Source organism: Hesperophylax consimilis, chromosome 4 (assembly GCF_061612785.1).
Source record: "Hesperophylax consimilis isolate HC1 chromosome 4, BYU_Hcon_1.0, whole genome shotgun sequence".
In the NCBI taxonomy this organism is placed as follows: domain Eukaryota; kingdom Metazoa; phylum Arthropoda; class Insecta; order Trichoptera; family Limnephilidae; genus Hesperophylax; species Hesperophylax consimilis.
The window spans coordinates 34,213,500-34,236,786 of record NC_142839.1 but is presented as its reverse complement, the minus strand read 5'-3'; the positions used below and the strand labels follow the sequence as shown (position 1 = coordinate 34,236,786).

The window sequence follows — 23,287 nt, the reverse complement described above, 5'->3', positions numbered from 1 at the left end:
AAGCAGTATGACATATTAAATATTTTAGTGTCAAATGTGAAAGTATGAAAAGAATCAGTACCAGAGTACGTAGGAACTTTTTCTTTGGTACCATCGAGGGTATGTAAAAAGCGCAAAGTCTGATACGGTCATGATTTCTTCTTCAATCGACTTGCATCTCACAAGCTATTACGTTCTTACTAAATTTTCTTTAAAATATTTTTCCAACGTATTTTTCATGAAAGGTTTGTCTCATAAAACAGTACCAAAAATTCCACATATTATTTCTCTTAAGACCTGACACATAACATCGTAATTTACTACGTGTTTTAAAGCAATATTTGGATTATTAAATAATAAATTTTAGCCTTATTCCGTGCTTTACCTGTGCTGAGGCCCTCATTTTACAATTTAATAAATTTCAATGAGAAGTTATTAAAAGTGAGACGAAAAATAATTAAATACAAAAAAAGACGGTAATGAAAAAAAAATCGCTAAATTTTGCGATGTACGATTATATAAATAATGAAGTGTGTATTGTAATGTTATTGTATTACGTACCACATTTTTTGAATTATTGCCTTTTTTTTATTTAATCCACCTTTGAATCTGAAATGTTTTTTATTTCCCTCATTTTTTTAATCGAGTGAAAGATTATTGAATACTTTTATTGCCTGGTATTTGTCATGTTTTTGTCTCAAGCTTGTGTTTACCGTCGGAGTTTTTGTGTTTTTTATAGGCTTGTCTAACTGGTCTTTTAATGACGAAAATGTTATTTAGTAGCGTTTTATGTATATCTAGTGCGTAAAAAATGTTTTGTCTGTGTCAGTATTTTTATGTTTTTTCAAGTGACTAATAAACAAAAATAAAAATAAAATAAAATAAACATCTTCGTTTTAACATACTTATTTTAGCTAGTCTTAAATCCTGTATTCGTCTAGGATAACTTGAAACCTGTAAATTTGACTGTCCTGAAACGGGAATCTTTCCTAGTTGGACAGTCAAAATCATAAAATGTAATCAATATTATATTATAAATAAATAAACATAATTGTTAAACATGCACAGAGAAAAATAAGTACGGCTTTTCTTTCAAGATACTGTTAAAAATTTGACTGCAAAAAGTTTTCTCCATTAACCCATTGGGCTCAAACGACGCCGCACGGCATGTGTACGGCGATGTGTCTTAAAATCAAACGACGCCGTCCCGACGGTCTGATGTCTGTCGGCTTAAAACGGAAAAGGGATACATTATTGACATGTGTGTTTAAAATTTTAAATGACAATCGCTCTGTAGATAATTAAGCATTCATTTCGTAGTTATTGGCAGGACTCCGTTGGTACAGTTTTTTCCTGATATTTACGATTGAAATTTTGTTATATTTCAGCGTCATTGAATTTTTTCAAAATGGCGTGTGGTTCGGAAATTGACAAGCTTGTTCGTAAAACGCGTGATGGGCGGCTAACATCAGCCCAAATTGAAAAAAATATATATTATGGTAATAAGTATGATTAATGTACAACTTTCCTTAATTCAAATGAAAAAAAAAATGTTTTTATAAAAAAAAATATTTTTTTATCCACGTTTAAGCATTTTATTATTATTTTTTTAAACACTTCATAATTTTTTTACATACCTTGATTTAATGCACAAGTAAATGAAAAAAAAATGTTTCGTTTGCATGTTTAGTTTAAAAGTTGTGTAAGATTTAGTACACCACTGCAGATTTAAAACTTTTCTTACAAAATTAATTCAGATGTGAAGGACAATTTTTCAGCTTAACAATTCGGAGGCCAATGGGTTAAAACAATATCCGATGGCAGCATTGGTAGTAAGTGAATAGAATCAGGGTATCGATTTTCCAACCCAGGCGCTCGCAATCACCGCCGAAAATACATACATTGGTCGATATTCTGATTCTTGATTCTCGTCGAAGGTATACACATACGCCAAACGTTTTATAATGACTTCGTCGAGAATTGAGGCCCTGATGTTACCCATAATAGATATTGACTGACGATAGTAAACTATAGGTTTCGAAAGGGAAAGTCTCAAATAATCGTTAAACCAGAGTAATTCGAAAGAGGACAAAATATATAACAGAAATTTTTGATTATAAGAACATGTAATTTAAGGATGTACCTAAAACTAACATCTACAATCTTGAAAAGCATTTTTCCAAATGAATTTTGACAGAAATTAGACTATGTGCCTCCGACAATATTAACAATTTTATAATGAGCCGAATATTTTGCATCATCCCTTTGGCTTCAAACAGGGACATAAATAATACTACGAGTCGGTAATATTATAATATTTTGCTGAAGGAATGAACCGAATGTCTGGATGAAACTTCTTTAGATAGATCAATAAAATCCAGTAAATCTTCCACACATAAATATCACATTTAGAAAATTTATTTCCACCCAAGAATATCTCAAGGATGTACGAGACTTACGAGTGTATTGATATAAACGGTGAAGTATGTGATGAAAGGCTTTAAATCACAGTGAAAAAACAGATAAACCATAGCTGCAAAAAAAAAAATACAAATTATTTATGAAAACGGACATGCTAACGACATCTGGCGGAGAAAGAATTGATTCAGCTTGCTTGCAGTAGACACCTGTAATAGTTGGAATTAAATCAAGGTTCCGGGACGAAAGCAGAGAGGTCGTAAAATCGTCTAGCACGAGAAAGAAAACCCCCTTTTTAGGCCTAAAAATAAATATTGAATTTTGTCAACCAATAGATCTGAACAAAGAGCTATACAATTTTGAGTAACCAATCAGTGAACGGAGGGGCGTGTGTCTACGAAAGACAAAGGAATGAACTATGGACCCGACATTAAAATAGATAATTAACGACATTTCGATTCCCACAGAAATTAGAGGTGAACGCACTTTAGGGTAAGCATCGACTTTCAAGGTGACAAACTCCTGGGAATGTTTACAATAACTGAGAAATTTAGGAGGTAGCGAACCAATGGTAATCGAGTGCTTTGAAGTTTTCATGTTGGAAAAACACACACACGAAAATGCAATGAAAAAATTATAAACGTGATAGTATAAAAAAGGACGGGAAAAGCGAAGGAAAGTTACTGGCGGAATTTTCAACTGTAGTGCAATTATTTATGATAGAAGTAGGGTGTCGAGTTCGAAAAAATCGTACTAAAGAGAGGTGAGAGTTTTGGAAACAATGGAAATTAATCGTTATCAATTTAAGATGAAACGGACATATTGGTAAATCAATTTTGAATGAAAATCTCGCAAAAAAAATAGACATTTTAGAAAAGTGCGGCGACCGAATGGAAGGATAATACAGAGATTCTGAACTGCTACAAAGGTCCTAGAGACATGAAAATTGAGTATCAGAAGAAGACAGTAAAACTAAACATATAACGATAGATTAGATTCAGGAAAAGTAGACATTTTACATAATTATCAGGATAGATAGATATTGGAGCTACACAAGATTACAGAGGGATCGAAACAAGATAAAAGGTTGACGGTCTCATGTGTATTTTGAAGGATAAACAATCGAAATTTGAACATAATTTTTATTTACGTTAAGGTGATAAGCCATTAGAAAAGCGATTAACTTTAACGTTGGGCTTATGAGATATTTATTTAAAGCAAAAGATATTAAAATTAATAGGTTTGAAATTAAATAAAATTTACGAGTCTAGTACCAAAATTTGGAACGTAAACAGATGTCCAGACGTATAATATATGTGAAATCTTGTATGTAAGAGATAGGAGATGGGGCGGAGATCAAGTAAGGCAATAAAAGTGACAGATATCCCAGAGTCAAATTAGGTATATCTCCCATAGAAGTGTGGAAAAATATATATTAATTAATAATAAATGAAGTATGAAATTTTCCTGGAGACCACACACATCGGGAAAAGTGAGAAAAGATAAAAAAAAGGGTAAAGAACGGAGATAAAGAATAATCCAAGTGGAAAAAAGTGATACAATTCAAATTTATCCGTGAAATAAATAAATACGACTTGGAGAATAAGTAGCTGTAGAGTTATGAGAAATAACATAAGAATAAAGAAGAAATTTGTGGAAGAAAACGTCGCGAATAATATAAAATTCGAAGAAAAAGGGAAAATTCGAATTTGCGACATAAAGAAGAGAAAGTACGGGTGGAAATGGAAAAGCTCATATAAGTGACAATAAAATTAAGTAGAATTTAGACAAATCGAAATTCAAAAATGCGTAGTAAAGACTTCGACATGGATTTAAACAATTTTCGCACGAGATGCATAAAATTGGGATCTATATATATGTTATTGAGGACGGACCTATCGCGAATTGAGAAAAAAAAGGAACGCAAAATCATGAGATTTTAACTACATTTTGTATGAACAGAGGACAAAGGGAGCTTGGGCGATTAACACAGACTTACCCGATTCGGACCCTATCGATTTAGAGTCGTGAGATAAAAATTAACCACCGCCCAGAGCCGGAAAGCAGAACATCTTATGGAAGCACAATCGATATTAATGGCAGGGATGTTCGGATTTGCGAGTTGGTAAAAGATGGAATCGATCATCAGAGGAAATTCAGATACGTCTTTTGGAATCTGAGAAGGGTATAAAATAAAGGTACACACCAGTTTTGGGACAGTCAGTCGAGATTTTGAAAACGGAGTTTACGTCGCAGTACTACGTCTATTGGTAAAATTCTAGTGAAATAATCTAAGTGTTAAATTTTGAAAAAGTCTAAGTTTAAATTCTGAACAAGTCCCTGGACTTAGGAAGTTTTGTGAAAAGTTAGAAATTTTAAATTCAGTTTAAATTCCTTTGAAAATCCCATCAGTGAAGTTTTGTTGAGTCAGTTTAATTTGGTTAAACAGTGAAAAATAAATATTATTTAAACTCAGTGCTTAAAAAGTGTTAAGTGAAGTGCAAAAAGTGATTACGGAATTAAAAAATTAAATCAAAATTTAAAAATAATTATTTCATTCAAAGTGAAAATTAAAATTCGATTGAGAGTGTTGTCGTTCATCAAGAGTGGATGTGCTCGTGAATTGAAATTTAAAAATAGATTATAATTTAACATCAATTTGGTTAAAAAATAAAAATAATAGTAATAAATATTTACGTCTTAGTTTAAAATAAACACAATCTAGACAGTTCGAAAAGAAATAACAACAAATGCTCAAACCTTTGTTCTAAAAGTAATAGTTCGGAAAAGAAACTAATTTATTAAGAATCGAGATAATTAAAAGTCTGCGCAATTCGGAAAAAATTTTCTTATAAAAATAAATAAAAAGAAATTTAGAATCAAAAAAATTGATCAATTAAAATCCATCGTGCGTATAGCGACAGTGTTAAAAGTGTTTGTCGTTTTAACCGGAATTCTAAACATCAATCTACCATTTCGAAAAAAGTTTTGAAACAGCTATCATTCAAAAGCCTAAACTAGAAAGGTGTTATTAAATCAACGGGTTTTCTGGATTAGGATTTCGTTCGGAAGAAAAATTAAATATCAGCTAATTTATATGATTCAAGCGAGAATAAAATATTATATAGGAATAAATAGTCGAAAAGATTTATTTTGAAATTAGTTGAAAAATACAATTAATTAGGTAGGATTTCTTCATCAAGGTTGTTGTGTACACCCAACCGGAAATACCTTGATTGGGGTAAGTTTTCCTTTTATAAATAATTTTCAGGTCCCAGGAGACACAGAAGGGCTGTGAAATGGAAGTATATCAATTGAATATTAAAGAAAAACAACAAAAAGGAATTACACACTAATAGATGTAATATTTGTATTTATCTATATAAAAAATAAAGTAATATATTGTATATAAAGAATATATATATGAGTAATGTATGTGCCTACTGGTATATATATATTTATCATTTAATCAGAACATCGAAATGGTAGCGATCTTAGATACCTACCTGAGGACATAACTATTTTATTGAAAAAGAAAATATGTATTTATTAATATTCCAGACTATGTAGAATCATATATCTTATATTTATTTATTAATATATGTAATCTTATTTAACGTATTTTGACAATCGAGATATGTGTACTTATATATATATTTATATTTATTTTTCACCTAACTTCTAGTAAATTTACTAAATTCGGAAAATGAAAAATAGTTTAACTTCAATAAAGGAATTAAAAATATTTAAATTAACTATGCACAGTGAACGGTGGCAAAACTTGTGATGGACTCGCCCTGGGATAATTTTTTTTTATTGTTGATTTATTATGGTTAGAAAGAATTTTTCAGTTGATTTCACGAAGTAAGGGTTTACCAGATGTTGGCCTTAAAGCTGCTTTAGAAACAAGTGTTTAGATTTATTAGGGTAGAGAGAAAAATAGGAACATGCACTGTATCGTCACAGACCTCCGTGATGGTCGTTTGAATTCTTAGATTTTATTCAGTGGGGTAGTAATGGATTTGCCAGATTAGGGGGGGGGATAGGAAAAAAAAACCTAACGAGATCGATAAGAAACAATTCAACTAGGTTGAGCAATGCTACTAAGTGGCTTTCTAAGTATGAAATACGCCGTTAAATATAGTTACGTAATTTGCTAAGGATTCAGACGAATTATAATTATGAATAGCGAGGTAAATAACATTTTAACAGGACGAGTTTGGAATTTGCCTAATTAAATTAAAATCCTGCAAGAAGATTTAAAAATAAAACTTATAAATAAAAGATATTTAATACATCCTAGACCGTGTTGATAATTGTAAGCCGAGCTAAAATTCTGGTGGGCCGACACGCCACTGGGCTGAAAGGGTCTTGTTTCTTCTTTGTCAATTCTTTGAACAAAGAATTGGACATTTTACTTAAGAAGTAACAATTTATTGGTTTTGAAACGATTTAAATTGATGTGTTCCTTTAGTGCATTTCGGTCTTTTGAATACAAAAAGCATTCAGAATTCAGGAGACATAAATTAGAAATCGCATATGGTGATTTGGGGGTTGGTTTGGGGAGGGGGAGTCTGGATTTGAAAGCGCGGGGAGACGGTCGAGAGAGTTAGCGTTGAAGAACGGAAGAAGGAAGTCGATAGTCGGTGGTTAGAAAAAGCGGTTCAAGACAGTTAGCGTTGAAGAACGGAAGAAGGAAGTCGATAGTCGTGGTTAATGAGCGCGGGCGGATAGACAGTCAGCGTTGAAGATCGGAAGGAGGAAGTCGATAGTCGTGGTTAAGGAGCGCGGGCGGGTAGTCAGTTTTTGATAGTCAGGTTTTGAAAACGTTGGGAGACGATCAAATACAGTCAAGGGAGTCAGAGTTTCAAGGTCTGGGAGACGGTCAGGAATAATCAGGATCGGTCAGCGTTTTAAGATAGTCGAGTTAGTAAAAACTAGGAAGCGCGTCAACAAGAATTAATCGTCGGGACGCGAACACGGCTAAAATCATTTAGTGTAGAAGGTGTGGTTTTCTAACAGCATGAGTATTTCACTGCATGTGGCTGTGTTTGTTCTTTATAATTATTTGGATTGTTGACACTAAGATGTATCGGTAAGTCTTTTATAATCTAATTATTAACACTTATTTCCCTAATGTAAACCAAATAATTTAATTGTATTTTGAAGTAAGAGTATTTAACTTGAATACTATAGAATAAAATCTTCAACAGAATAATATAGTGCGGACCCGTTTAGCAGAAGAGGCCATAAATCACCTAAAGTGGGGGCCGACCGGGACCCGGCCATTTCGAAACTCAAAGAAAAAAAAAACCTTTAGATCATCCAACAATAGACATTGTTTATGAGTTAGACTATTTTATGCAATTTAAAATGATTTAATAATTCTCCAGTAGTTATATTTAGCGCCAAAATTTATAGAACACAAACCATTGTATTTATGCAGTGTTTTTATAGTAACGGATAGAACGGTTACTAGTCGAAACAATCAGATACCTATGGGCGGAATAGTAACGGATAGAACGGTTAATTAAATGCTTCAATGCCTGTTATTTGACAATGAGTTGTCGTATCCTCCTTGGCAATTCAACTTATTCTATACGGAATTCATAAAATATATTTAATTACATATAACTTATTCAAACATCATAATTTTAATTCATTTTTGAATCGGAATAACGCAGCGGATTGAGGCTAGCCGCCGAGAGAATGCATCTGTCTGGCATTCCTATTCTATCAAGCGAGATTTTAATTTTTCATAAGTTTGGCGGGGACGGAGTGTACGAATTTTCCGTAGGCTGTCCTATCTTATCAAAGCGACAAAAGCGAAGGGAACGAAATTTGTAATTGGGACTTTTGTGTTAGCAAAGTCGATAACCCTGGATACCGAGATAACGTCTATTTTAGTATAGCAGCGCCGGCTTTTTCCCCTGCTATTGGTGTGGTTGAGTTATTCCCGTAAAAGCACCGGTTTCTGTCGAAGGTGTTAGCGGACCAGCCTTAGATAGTCACCCTGAATAGACCCCTGTTTCGAGTATTTTCAGCTGGTGAGAGGACGCTTTCACTGAGTTCAGATAGAAGGGAACAAAAATTGCTAATGGGCTTTCCTACTTGAGTTAGCTGGTAGACGAAGGAACAAAGCGGATAAGGGCTATGCTATTCTTGTCTGGCGTATGGTGAGGATTTTCTCGCTGACAGAACGAAGGGATCGTGACGAATATGAAGTTGTCTCGGCGATTTCTGACGTCCTTCCTGTCAAATTCAATAAGTACTTACCCCACTATAGGAGGAGAAGTCATCCAGAATTAGGTTGGAAATTGACTCCGACTGAAACCGTTTGAGCTGACGGAGATCGGATGATTTCAGATTCACGACCTGATGATTCCAGTATCCCTGATCCTTAGCGCCGGAAGTCGAGGATATCAATTTCTACCATTCTTTGATATTTGAAGCGAACGGAGGGTAACAAACGATAGAGCGAATGACCATGACTTTGAAGTGGGGTAAAATCTCCCGTCTAGGAAACATTCGTTATGTCGGATGGACGCCCTCATCCAAATTAAATATTGACATGACTATTTTGAGTGTGGACGAAAGACTTGAAGTATGTTCTGTATTGTACATATGATAAATATGTGTCACTACCTCTACTGGAACGAGAAGCTGTATAGACTGGAGCCGGAAGCTATTTGGAGTAGCGTGACTGCAGAGGCGAAGTCGAACAAACTGAAGCTGAATTCATCATTATTCTTACGAGCGTAAACCAGAGGGGTGTTCACGGGACTCCCGAACTCCTGACGTTGCTGATGCAAACCACTTCAGTATATGTTTATGTTTGAGGTTAGTAGAGTGGACTCCTAATTTTCGGCATACTGGCGAAGCTTAACTCATCATCGATTTGGGGGAGGTTGACGCGACCTAGACCTCGCGCTACCCACGTGACCCAAATGGTTCCTGACACCAGGCTATCATGCCACCGGACCGGAGCAGCCCCTTGTACCTAACGGTATAAGATGAATCTTCATCATTCATCATCAACATCAACATCAACAGTTACCACCAAGGACCCACATTCCACCTTCATCACCCTCCGGCAGGAGGCAAAACATGTCATTATTTCATCTGTCGCTGAGCGATATTCAATTCATTTCTGGAGGTGTTGGGATTGGACCATCAACTTGGCTGCTCTCGAGCTGGTCACGTTGATGGATGGGATTTGGACGGAGACCAATCGAAAGCAACACATGTTTTGTCTCTAGCTATTCCCGAAAATACCTACTCATAGAAATAACTCATAAAACTAACAAACCATAGTCAAATCATTAACTTAGAATCTTGTGCATCTTGAATTGAATTGTGTATAGCGAATTTCATGTACTTGTAATTAATTGTCTCATTATATTAGCACTTTATCGACTTCAGCAACCGGAAACGTTTGGGCGAGCAAACAAGGTAGGAAAAGGTAGTTAAAATCAGGGTAGTCGGTCATTGTCTTATCTTCAAACCATACAGAATGTAACACGCCTCATCTAAAAAGAACCAAAGTTACCACAACCAATTAAAAGGATCCTTCAATGAATTAATCACTGTCGAAACAAAAAATTACACAACGTGACATATTAATTCGTTAAGATTGAAGGGTTGATAAACCGCGAGAAGTTGCAAATCAAACGTGACGAAAATATTAATCCGTTAACAAGAACGTTGAGGGAGGGAGGAAACATGACAAACTGAATCACAAGGAGAGCGCGAGATATTTTAAAATAAACAATCTCACATCTGGGTTAGTGGGTCAGATGAGATGTTTACATTGTTCAATTTGTTGATAAAACAAAGCATACACTGAAGAATTGGGTCAGTCAACTGCATAGTTTGAAAACGACCTTGGCCATAACTAGATAATTTGTCAGGGTTATAAGGATAATTACCAGGATGTCATTGTACAATGTGCAGCGATTTTTGCGTATTCACAAATACCTATCATTCACAAACAACAATTGAAAATCACGGGTTAGCAAGATTTATATCGAAAAATTACATGAAACATTTAAATATCATTAATTAGTTAGTCACATAGGATTTTATTAATTACCCGAAACATCTGGAAGATGCGTGCTCTCAAATACACTATCAATCACAAACGACAATTGAAAAATCACGGGTTAGGAAGATTTATATTGAATAATTATACGAAACATTTGAATGTTATTGATTGGGTGTTCATACAAAACCCCATAGTTGCCTGAGACATTTGAGAGTCGAGTCCTCTCTAATGTGGCAACCAACTACTTGAAACAATTGGAAAATCACGGGATAGGATGAACAAAATTAATGTTGAAACCTGGAGGTAAAATTTAAAACAAATACAGTTCATCAAACAGGAGGCAGTGGTCGCTCCTACAACAAGACCATTAACCAAACCAAATAGAGATGACGATTCTCTTAAATAAAAACGTCAAAACCAAACAAACAAAAAGCCTGGAGTTCGATAGCTCTCCAAAACAAACTATCATAAGATCTTATTTTACTAGTATTTATTAGTATAACCTTATTCTTACGTATATATTCGGTTACCAATCCTAGAGTTTCGCAGAACTCTTCGTGCGAGATCCGAGCTTGGAATGCGAGGTAGATAGCCTCGTATTGCGAGTTATAAACCTTTCCCAAACTGTATGTATACATATATTTATTCGTATGTACTGTTTACTGGAGGATGCGGACCTGCATACAGCTTGCATTTTAGGTCTTCTGGACCACTCTCGCATCTTCTTTTAAACGTGGAATGAGGATTCATGACCCGTAAGTCCACACCAACCGTGAGTATATGATTGTATATAGGACGAAACCGGTTCGCCCTAAGTAAATTGTAGTCCAAGGAGGGGTCGGAATTTGGGGGTATCGGGACTCGAGGGAAAACTTGAAGGCAGTGCATGATGACGTGGAAGGCTTTTTGGGACGCGATAACTTAGGTATCAATCAAAGAGCCGTGTCAAAGGATTGTGCGAATTTCTTGTTGACTCACGATCATCTCGTTTACTTGCAGGAGGATTTGGAGCCAAATTATGCCAGCAAATGGGCTATTCCGAGTTCGTCAAATATGCAATTAACTAATTACATTAACCTACTAAATCAATCTTTACATGTACCTTATAGCAGCAGAATCATAAAGGAGTGGCGCCAAACAGACACAAGAGTTTACCAAAATCAGATTTACTAACAATTAACCATTTGAGTTATATTTAATTACCTGTCCAAATAAACATGTATAATATCTTTTATCAGCGTTTAACTACGACTTTGTTAGGGTGCAGGGAATCAGAATAATTACAATAGGAAAGTTAGCTCATTCAGGGAATTCATTTAAGTCTAGGTTTGCAATGGAAAGACCAATTAAATTGTGAAACTCGACGCCTCGATCAGAACCAAGGGGGTTACCACAAAAATGAAGGTAATTAAAATCCTATATCATAAATCAAAAAAATTACACAACGTTTGATGGAATTTAATTACAATATAAATACGGAAATATTTGCGTTCAAGTTCGTAAATAACGTATTAATTAGTTAAGTACATATGTCTATAAAGATATATAGTACAAGAGAGCTTTAAGTAGCTTTCTGTAGATATCAAAGAAAAGGGTCCAATTTTCATGGAGGCTTATGTGTTGTAGGAGAGGAATTTTCCATCCCTGCGAACACATATGCAAAGCCTTAGAGAAAAAATTAAATATCGGTCATAGCCAAGAGAGAAGAAAATTTTATATTGTTTTAAACAAATAAAAGAATGGCGAAAAAAGACGAAATATTACAAGTATTTTTATTTTTTTACTAAGTATATTATTTGGTAATGTGAGCCACACTGGGTGCTTACCCGTGTTGAGCCCCCCATTTAACAGTTTTGTGACAAAATGTAAAATATAATATATAACTTCATGGGAAAATAATTTATATATCTAAATAATATCTTAATAGGTATATATTATTATATTTAGATATATAAAACGCCAACAGTTCTATTTGGTGTAAAATTGGAAACGTTATTACTAACGCGAACTATTTTTACATACTTTGTAAACTATTGTTATCAACTAATTTTATACCTTCTTATTAACATTATCGTTGATTTGGAGGATTTTGGCAAATTTTATATTTTTTGTCGCACTTATTTGCACTCTATCATACCTAATTTTTTAAACTCTTATATTTTATGTAACCTATATTTTGCTAAATCTGACATTTTTATATGTAATCTATATGTATTTTTTTTTATATAAAATGTATAACTAAAAAAATAAAGATGTACATTATTATATGTAAAAGCCCTATGGGCGTTTAAATGAAATAAAATAAAAATAAAAAATAATATACCTACTAAATAAAAATGTTATCAAGATTTCAAGATAATTTTAAAATTGAATCGTAGCTTGTTCTTATTGCACTTTCGAATATCAACAACGCAGGCAAACAAAAAATACGTTCATAATTCCGTTCCTTTAAATTTTGTACCTGATTGAAAAAGTTTAAAGTGATGAATGATCAAAACTGGAACCGAAACTTGTAAATGACAAACTCATTAATCACCAAGATTTGATTTCATACAATCTATCAACGTGAAACTAATAGGTACTCTCTGTTTTAGTTCAAAATAGTACTAGTATATTCTGCTCACAGAACAATTCGCCCGATTTGAAGTTTGTTACGCTGACATTTCGTAAAACTTTTCGAACAACAAGCAAGGAAAAGATAACAATTCGAAAAGCCATTCGTAGTAGGACGGAGATTCAAAATGGTCATAAAACCATTGTATAGAAGCGTGTATAATAAATAACGCCAATTATAATCTCAGATATAACACTGTCCGGGGAAACAGATGCATACCAATTACAGCACTGAATTTCCGTGTTCCAATTTCAAACTCTGGAATATAAAAACCCAACAACTCTATCTTTCAAACCTACCCCTTCGACCGAAAATGAAATTTGATTTGACCCACCGGACTTCATGTGATTTTTTTAGCAAGGTTTTCAACTTTGTAGTTTGTAATATGTTTCAAAAGATTATCTAATTGGAAAAACTACGCGAATTACGAAAAAACCTATACTTATTCATTTAATATACTCGGTATAAATATACCATACTTAATATTTACATTTGTATACATTTGCGGAGCTTAACTCGAACCGAGCCACGAATTACGAGAAAAGGAACGAGGCAACTGCAAGCGGCGTTTCTCAATCTTTGCGGTTGCTTTGTTCCTTTCCCATAAGTTCAGTTCGGCAGTTCGGCTCGCGTATACGTTGCATAACAGAATAAACACGTATTCAAATACGGGAAATAATTTAAACAAAAATAACAAATAACTGTGGCATTAGATCGTAAAATGACGAAAGAAAGTATCAAAATAATTCAATCTCTAGAAGGAAATAGAATAAGAAGATAGTTGATTTTTTTTATATGAAACCGCAACAAGAATCCCAACTGCTCCCAAGCGTCGGGAGCCAGTGAGTCTATGGTATCCCCAATTGGGGTACGTTGTATGGCTGAATATAGAGGGAAGGGTAAAGAGATGGGAAAGAGGCAAGTGGGATAATACCTGGCTATTCAGATCTGGTCACCAAACACGGCTAAAGTCATTTCAATCAACTTTTCAATTCTGAATGGTGGTCTTACACCAGGGCGATACTGAGAGTTTCTTCCACTCTGGAACGTGCCGCATATATATACTATATATTAATTTAAATGAGTGATTTTGTAAAATTAATCTAATAAAATTTACTTGCGCACGCAGGGATTTGAAACCGCGAACTTACCCCCTGACCACAGATGCCGTCGAGATATTCAAAATTTAATAAACAAGTACAATAGTTTTAAGTAATATTGATTGAAAATACATTATTTTATATCCCTTCTTGAACCTTTCTTCCGTGCAGTTAAACAGATCCGCCACTTTGGCGTATATATTACTAACTTGTAATCTAGGTATAAGCGAGTGTTTGAAATGCTCAGTCCTAGTATTATTACATTTAAACAGGATTTTGAAGCAAATAGTTCTCGTAAGTATATGAAAATCAATGAGTTTAATTAATTCAGGGCTGTCTACACTACAATTTATAATTTTGAAAATAAATATCAATATTTCAATGTACTAAAAGCAGAGATGTGCTTTATTCCAAATAAATCCATTTCAAATGGAAATGCAAAATGCAAAATGGGTATTTTCCATTTTGCATTTTAAATGCTTTTCTAAAAACCATTTTGCATTTTGCATTTTAAATGCTTTTCTCAATGCATTTTCCATTTTAAATGCTTTTTTGCAACATTCTTCCTACTATCTCCACTCATCTTTTTTTCATAAGCTCCAAATATCAGTCGGTCCTCAACCTCGCTATGAGAGATAATTTACATTTGTCAAGTTGCTCCCTGGTAGGAGCCCTGGCAATTGAGTGATACCATTACAAAAATACTGATTCAAATAGGTACTGAACATGGGGCCATGACGCTGTAATATTAAATGTTAGATAGCAGTTTCTATGTTGGCAAAATTAGTCCCGCGCAAATTTTTTGTGGTTTCATAATCTGTAGTCGTGGTGTTTTTGGATTTACCATCATGTTATATGTTTGTTCTACATTGATATCCATTATTAAATGACAAAATTGTTTGAAAATTCAATAATTATTTTAATTGTTTGACCTGAGAAACCATTTTGCATTTTCAATGCATTTTGAAAATAGGTATTTTGCATTTTGCATTTGAAATGCTTTTCTAAAACCCATTTTGCATTTTGCATTTTCAAATGGAAAAGTTTTGACCCGTTTCCATTTTGCATTTCAAATGGTTTTGGGTACCCATTTTGCACATCTCTGACTAAAAGACATAAATGCTTCATACATAATATAACGTACTGTAATTATTACCACTTAAGTCGTTAACACGTACCTACAAGCTTTGCTAAAATAAAAAGTATTAAAAATAAATAACAAAGTGTTAAATAACGCTCGAACTATTTTTTAAAAATTTTATGGAATATTTATTCCACTATTAGTGTTATTTTATGCAAATTGTTCCGATTTTTTTAGCGTAATTATTTATGTTAATATCATATATTTTCTTATTTAATTGGATACTTTTTGGGACATGGGACACTTCCCGACATATTGTCCCAAAGCTTTGACAAACAAAGGGATAAACGTAGGTACACCAAACTGTTACCCTGAAGACAATAACAAGAGATTGAACAGATGGCAAAACGTTGAAAGCTTTGTTTGTTCAACTGGTACTATGATATGAACAACTCTGATGCTAGTTTAATATGGCTCAACACATTGTATTAAAACTGGGATCCACTTTTATTGTTTTCACTAAAATTTTGATTATTTTTGGATTAATCGAAGTTTGTTTTGACTGATTATTTAGTTATAAAATTTAACATTTTATATATAGTTGCTTATATCCTACGTACTAGTATTTAGACTTCACAACATTGAGACTTTTGGCTTCCTTAACATATAAAGGAAGTTCATTGAACATTTTTAAATCTTCATAATAAATACATCGCAGATATCGAAAATTTAAGCACAAGGCCCTTAACCCTTCAAGCTAATTTTTTTCGGTTTTGGGAATAACTCATAAGGTCTTACATAAATTGTTGTATCTTCCATAATGTCGTGGCGGAGAATATGATCTAAACAGTGTTAGAAAGAAAAAAACACCCGTTTCACATTCAAATCTAAAAATTAGCCACTCTCACGCCTAATAAAATGCTTTTGTTTTTGCGTTTTTTGTGTTATCAGTAATTTTCGTTACAAAAAACGTGAAGTGACCCATTTTTATTTATTTTGTATATTTGTAATGTGCAATTTGCAAATTTATTTATTTTGTATATTTGCATTAAAAAAAATATATATTTCAAAAAACAAAGTTTATTTGTATTAATAAATTAAAGTGTATTTCATCACCTTTCAAAACCAGTTATTAGTTTTTGGAAACATTAAAAAATATTCCATTTATTCGGATTTTATTGCAAAGCGGAAATATTCCGATCTTCTAGCAGAATATACATAAGGCCTGAAGAGTTGAGAAAATTTCCTTAAATTTAATGAAACCTTACTCTCAGAAGAAAAGAGATGGAACAAATTCTTTCTGAAAATAAACGAACGAATGCCTTATATATACCGCGATCCCCACTTGAAGGCGCCTGGAATTTTCCAATTGAAATGTTAGTCCACCAAGTGCAATAAACCAACAAGGAAAACGTACAAGTATGCAAGGTCCCGGAGGCAATAAAATATGTATAGAAAACCTATACATTCTATGCATTTACGAATGCTATCTTGGCCAATCTGACTGCTAACATATGGCAAGATATCACGATTACTTAGATGCGATTGACTTAATGCTAAAGAAAAAGTGGTTAGTTTAATAGGTTGGGTTTTAAAAATTCAGTGTTTTTAACTTTGCCAGTTAATTGCGAGCTTTTATATATATATTATAATATATATATATATATATTAGGGTGTCCCAGGACATAAGAAAGAATTTTTTTTCATGAATTTAAATATGCATACCCTCTTATTTTATTCCATTTGATCCCAATAACTCATATAATAAATATTATTTTGATTAAACACCGGCAACCCGTGCCGACTTGATGCCAAACATATGGTACAGAGTTAATTTGGAAGGATTTTCAACTTTCATTTTTGTGAGGTAAATAAAATTTAAAAATGCACGAATGTTCAATTATGTAGTATTTTATATTTAAAAATGGTTTATTGATTAAATTTTTTCTTCATAGTTTGTTTTTCACAGTCAGGATAAATCTTCCGGTGTTCCTGAACGCATCGTAACAAAAATTATTTTTGTTCCTCTTCGACCGTGAGATAAAGCCATGAAAATCTTGCATTAACTTAACAGTTCTTTCAGCTGTATCATTCACTACCCTCAGCGGCGACACCTTCTTTCTGACTTCTTGATACGAAGCATTATTTGACCACATCGTAGGGAATTCGTTAAGAAAACTGGCATCTGTTTTCAGACGATCAAACAAATACTTGCTCTTGACTGAAATGAAGTCGTAAATATTTTTCTCTGAAACAAAAGTCACTAAATTATGATATGAACAAAAACCTCAATACAAAACATAATTTAAACTACTTAATAAACTTACCATTCAATTTACCATCAAGATCTTCCTTCGATGGGATGTAACGTTTGTCATGGGTTGATAAATTTTTTTTTTTGATATTTCGAGCATTTTTATTTTAGTTGTTTGATCCACAGCGTCGTCAAACAGCGATAAAATAGATCCTTCATCGGTCAAATACCATAACTGCTTACTGAACAGAAATAAAGCTGCCATTGAGATGTTTTCATCATTTTTTTCCTAAACCTTCATCGATTTCAAAAAGCACTACATCAATAAACAAACAAACAAACAAACAATACATCCTGGTAAGGTGCTTTAACTGCTATAATACATTGTAACCATGGCTTGACATAGGATGTTACTATGAACAGGCAAACGTCTAAAAGTGCCGCCTTATCCTTACCGGTAATTTTAAATTGCGCACAAATTAATGATATTTTCAAGGAATAAAGCGCCTTTGCCATCCATCGAGCACCTGGAGGCCGAACCTTAAATTCTCTCGCTGTATCTCCTCCTAAAACTATCACACAGAGCTCTAAAAACTCTCAATAGTCATCTCCAAGTATTTTTGTTGTCAGTGCAGTACGGTAAAAGTCAAGCAAATCATCGATTTTGGAAGCGGTTAGGTGCAATGTGAGATTTTCTCTGTAGCACTGAATTTTATCGGGATCAACATTTTTACAGTTATCTCGAAACTTTTTGAAGAGTGGTATACAGGGCTTGTAGTCATTTGACTGATTTTTACTTCAAACACAGCTTTTAATACCAACTATGGCTATATTTGATATATATTGACAGTTAAATTCACTTTCCGGATATTGTAGAACAAAACTTCAAGAAATTGTCCATTAGATGGCAGTTTAGAACCCTATATTTGGTTTTTACGACTCCTATTAAAATATACTCTTTTTAGAAGTGCGTAAATCTAACAACATCTTGCCTGAACGAGTGATTTTCGTTTACCAACAAAATAGCAAGTTACTACAAGCTCATCAACACGTTTGCTCGCTGGCGTCTTAATGTACAAGTACTGACATCTTTCGATGCAAATCGGCACGGGTTGCAGTTGTCCAAAGTAAACAAAAAAAAATTTATAAGTGTTTTGTCATTATTAAAACAAAATTAGAGGGTATGCGTTCAAAAATAACAATTTTAATTTTTTTGGGACACCCTAATATATATATAATATATATAATATATATATATATATATATATATTTTTTATTATTTATTGTACAACAGAACATTCGTTCCAGTTACAGTACAATTTTACATTATTTCATACAGTAAAATTTTACATCATAACAGCATTTAGCTAAGTGACTCTTTAATAATTGTTTTAGGTCATTTAGAACAGTCACTTACATCCAAATTCTTTGCTAGTTTGTTCAACAGCACCACTCCCCTTGTCATGCTATTCTTTGCCAGGACGTCGGTTTTGCCTTTTGGTACTCATGGTACTCAATAGGTCATGGTATCGACTTCGGCTGTAGTGGTCTGGTACATATAAAACAAGCATCCCAAGAGGAATGGGCTATCGATAAAATTGTTTCAAATTTTGAATGACAAAACAGCTAGACTTGCTTTCCGCCTAGTTTCCAGACTCACAGAATTAGTTTCCTCAAGTAAGTCAATATGGTGCATGAACCTAGGATAAATTCCATGCGTCCGCATATAAACATAACTGAGGAATTTTTTCTGGATTTGCTCCAACATATCAATGTACTTCTGGTGGTACGGTGCCCAAACATCGCTCGCATACTCCAGCTTGCTTCTCAGTATGCCATCGAACAATGCTAACATGGCATCTTATGTGTGAATCACGCAGAAAGCCCGTAATCATCTATAACTATTTTGCCAATAATTATTATTCATTCGATCCCTCTGGTCATTATCAATATGATCACCCTATGATTGTGGCTGATAAGCCAATTACTTTGTAATACTAATTTGACAGAAAAATTTTAATGTTTCCAACTTTTAACTTACTTGCCCAGCTGTAGTGTTTATTATTGTAATAATTGTTTAGGTTTATTTTCAATATTGTTGTTCAAGCTGCACATCTCGATACAGGAATTTGCTGATGAGATGAGCGACTATGATTTTATACACAATTTTTGTTAAATAAATAACTATTGTGTTCCCACAAACAGTTCTCCAACTCGTCGTGGAAGGAGATTTTAGAGAATAAGTTATTTATATTAAATCAGGGATTTATTCAATACTTCACGTATTAGTCGATCTAACTAGGAGCTGGCTAAATGAGATCTGCAAACACCATGTTTGTCTGGAAGCAGCCTAACTGGCCCTGGCGACTACTGACTACTAGCTGCCATCTTGTGGACTTCCAAGCAAGCTCTTTGGACTGCCCTCTATGAAAGCATCTGTGAAGCTCATAGCTAACTCACTTCCCAACAATAACACAATTTAAAGATAATAATAAATAAAATGCTTAATTTAAGTTTAGTATAATAATTTAGCATAAATAATAATAATTTAGTATAGATAGAGTTGAAAAAAAATGTTGAAAATATTTTTTCAACTCTATCTAAATAGCAAACGGAATTGCTAGGATTATCCAACCATAACAGATTAAATATGATGCGGATTGTTTTTGCATAATTAAGCCAACACGAAATCAAGATGTAATTTATGGCGATAGTTTGTCGTTTATCCCACCTTCTCCTCGAGCGGGGTAGCAAAGTTCCCATTGTCCCTCGCAGACACCGCCTACATTACCGTGCTCCTGTCCACTGATATAAATCTTGTGTTTAACTCCGGCTTTGAGGTCGGTAAACACAAAACAATTATTCAATTAAGTCAAAGGCTTATGACGGCGAAGCAATCAAATTTCAACCGCAGATCTGATACTATAAATTCATTATGATTGATACGTACCGTGGGTCTAAGAAATGCGGATAGATTGTGTTTCAAGTCAAATACAACGTTTATTGTATCTTATTATTACAAGCAATAGTGATTTTCTGAAAAAAGCGGTTTATTGTATTTGAGGACCAGAATAGCAATCTCGAATAGATATTATATCGTAAGTTTTGGTTAAGCGAACATCACGATTTATTTTACACGGTGACCGTGGAAAATATGGTAAACACACTTGACTTTGTACCGGGATGACTTTGTGCTGAATTAACATTTTAGGGCAAAAATATAACCAATTTTATTTTTAATTAGCTGTACCCCGTCACGCGTTGTTGTGGCTAAGTCTGTCTGTGCAGATAGAGAAACAATAGCGCGTCTTGCTTTTACGTCTAACAGAAGGCGCTGTTTTTGAAAAAAAAAATTAAAAATGACATCTATATAATATATTCAAATACATATGCGTATTCTTTAACTTTATGTCGAAATTTCGATGCAATTGGTGAAGATCTTTCAGAGATTTATGATTTTGAACAAACGAACATTTCAATTTTTATTTATATAGATGAACCTTATAAGTGAAACAATGACATGAAACCTAAAAATCTTTGTTACATAATTCTACTTAATTTAACATAGCATCGATAAATACAATTTTAAGTGATTTAAGTGATTAAGTTATTTAAGTGATCGAGAAAGTGATTTTAAGTTATTTACGTGATAAGTTATTAAGTTATTTAAGTGATCGGGAAAGGGATTTTAAGCGATTTAGAGGTTCTCAACTTCACCATTTTTAGGTTTCCGGGGCATTAGGAAAGGATAATGGGAGGAAAATGGGATGGAGGTGGTTTCACGAAATCTCGTGCAGACTCATGTTTTGAAGGTCAAGTTTGCGAAATTTCATCAATCTCGGAATAAAACTCTAGATTTATTTTAACAACAAACCCACACCAGGACACTCTTCTTTATGTATAAATATGTACAAATTATTACTGGAAAATAAATCATATTATTCCTACTAAATGTTATGAAAAGTATTCCCGTAAGTAGATTTACGTAGAAAATTTATTTTGTTTGATTATTTTCTTTTTTTTTGGAAGATATTATAGAGCATTCCTCATAATATAAGGATGCACATTATTTATTATAACTCAAATCAAGTCTTACCTTTAGGAGAAGTACATAGCACCAGTTCAGGATGGTAGCGCTCAGTCAGTCTTCTGATGACGTCTATCTGCTCCAGCACCAGCTGTACAGCATCCCTGTGTTGGGCGGCGCAGGGGACGTATGCTGCCCAGAACTGTAACAAAATAACATAATGTACATTGTGGTGTAACTACATTCACCAAACTCCTTATAGAGGCCCCAGGTTTACATAACAAAATTGAGTCCATAAAGATTACTGCCAAATTATTCACCCCTTTAATATTTTAATACACATTTATTTATTCATTTACTAACGGACATCGTCCAAATTACAAAATAATAACACGAATACAGTAAAATGAAAAAAAATAGATTAGACAAAGGTACATGAAAGCAAAGACATAAAGCAGATATAATATAAGAAAATAAAGTGACAAGTTGAATCAAGTCAAGACTACGCCGTGGGTCAAGACCAAGGGACACTTATAATATTCCGTCACTTGTTTAGCGACCGGCAAAAATCATTCAGACTTATCCCAAAAAAGTTAAGGTTTTGACTTGAGTTGACCAGTCTACACATTCTGGACAATGGTGAATAATATCCAAAATTTGTCGAATGATGGTTGAGGAAGAGCAGTTCATTATTTCTGAGTCTGTGCGAGGGGATATTGAAGGGAATAAGTTGCAGTAGAGTAGGTCAATCAATAATACCATTTATAATTTTGAAGAAGCAAATGAGGTCATTTTTTTCCCGACGGACTTCCAAAGGAGAGAGGTTTAGAGTTAGTTTGCTGGTGTTAAGAAAACGATTAGGCTTAAAAGCTGACTATTATTGCCCTCTGTGTTGTAAATCATAAGTTACTAGGTTTGAAGCTTGACTGAACTCTGACTTCGTACCTATTTTTCACTGATTATATGATAAAGCATCTTATCTATTATTCATATTATAAGATACGATAGCTACTTCAGGGCTCGACTGTAAGCACAGGATTCTATCAGTGTTTGTTAAGGTATTAGTTTGGTATCTTTTGATAAATACAATAAGCTCTCTTAAAAATAACTTCTTCTATTTTGTACGCGGAGCAAATCAGTTTTTTTAGAACTATCAAGAGGACCGAGCCGTCCTTTATCTAAGAATACGAGAAAAGTGCAAAGTTATCATGTAAAATGTTTAATTGTAAATAAACGCAGATGAATATTTTTAAACCGGGTGTGCTTTTATTCACTGAAGTGATCTGAAATCTTAACAGCTGGTAAGAAGGAATTTGCATCGATATTGAATATTTCAGTATCAGCACTTCTTCAATAATTGTAATTTTTTTTTTGCATTATTTTCAAAAACTTTGTTTACTTTCAAAGCCTCTTTAAAGTTTGAATAATAGTTCTAGTTTTATTTATTAAAAATCAATTAGTCTCAGCATGTGTTTGTTGCGGATATTATTAACACCGTAGGTATTAATGCTAGGATGCTCTTAAAATATAGCTTAGAAGGAAACATTCAAGTAACTGTTTGATATGACATCAAATACCTTTACCTTAACCTCAGAAACATGAAGTAAAAAATAGATATCTCTTAATTTTGTTAAAAAAATAGCTCCTTGTTTTGGGTATCGCTTGTGAAGGATATTCCTGCTTTTTCTGCAAGGTTGCAATCCTTAATCCAGGGTTTCAAAAGCAGGGCTAATTTCCAGGTGCCAGTTTTTTCTAACCAATCTGTTGCCG

At 33.6% G+C, this 23,287-nt stretch overlaps 1 protein-coding gene across 1 annotated transcript in view; it reads right to left on the bottom strand.

Annotated features, from left to right (window-relative positions):
- LOC149424613 (uncharacterized) overlaps nucleotides 1-23,287 on the bottom strand; it is a 371,453-nt gene that overhangs the window by 209,549 nt on the left and 138,617 nt on the right. The window contains exon 5 of the mRNA XM_089631078.1: nucleotides 21,587-21,719. Coding sequence (XP_089487204.1) covers nucleotides 21,587-21,719 — 133 coding nt within the window. The remainder of the gene's footprint in view (nucleotides 1-21,586; nucleotides 21,720-23,287) is intronic.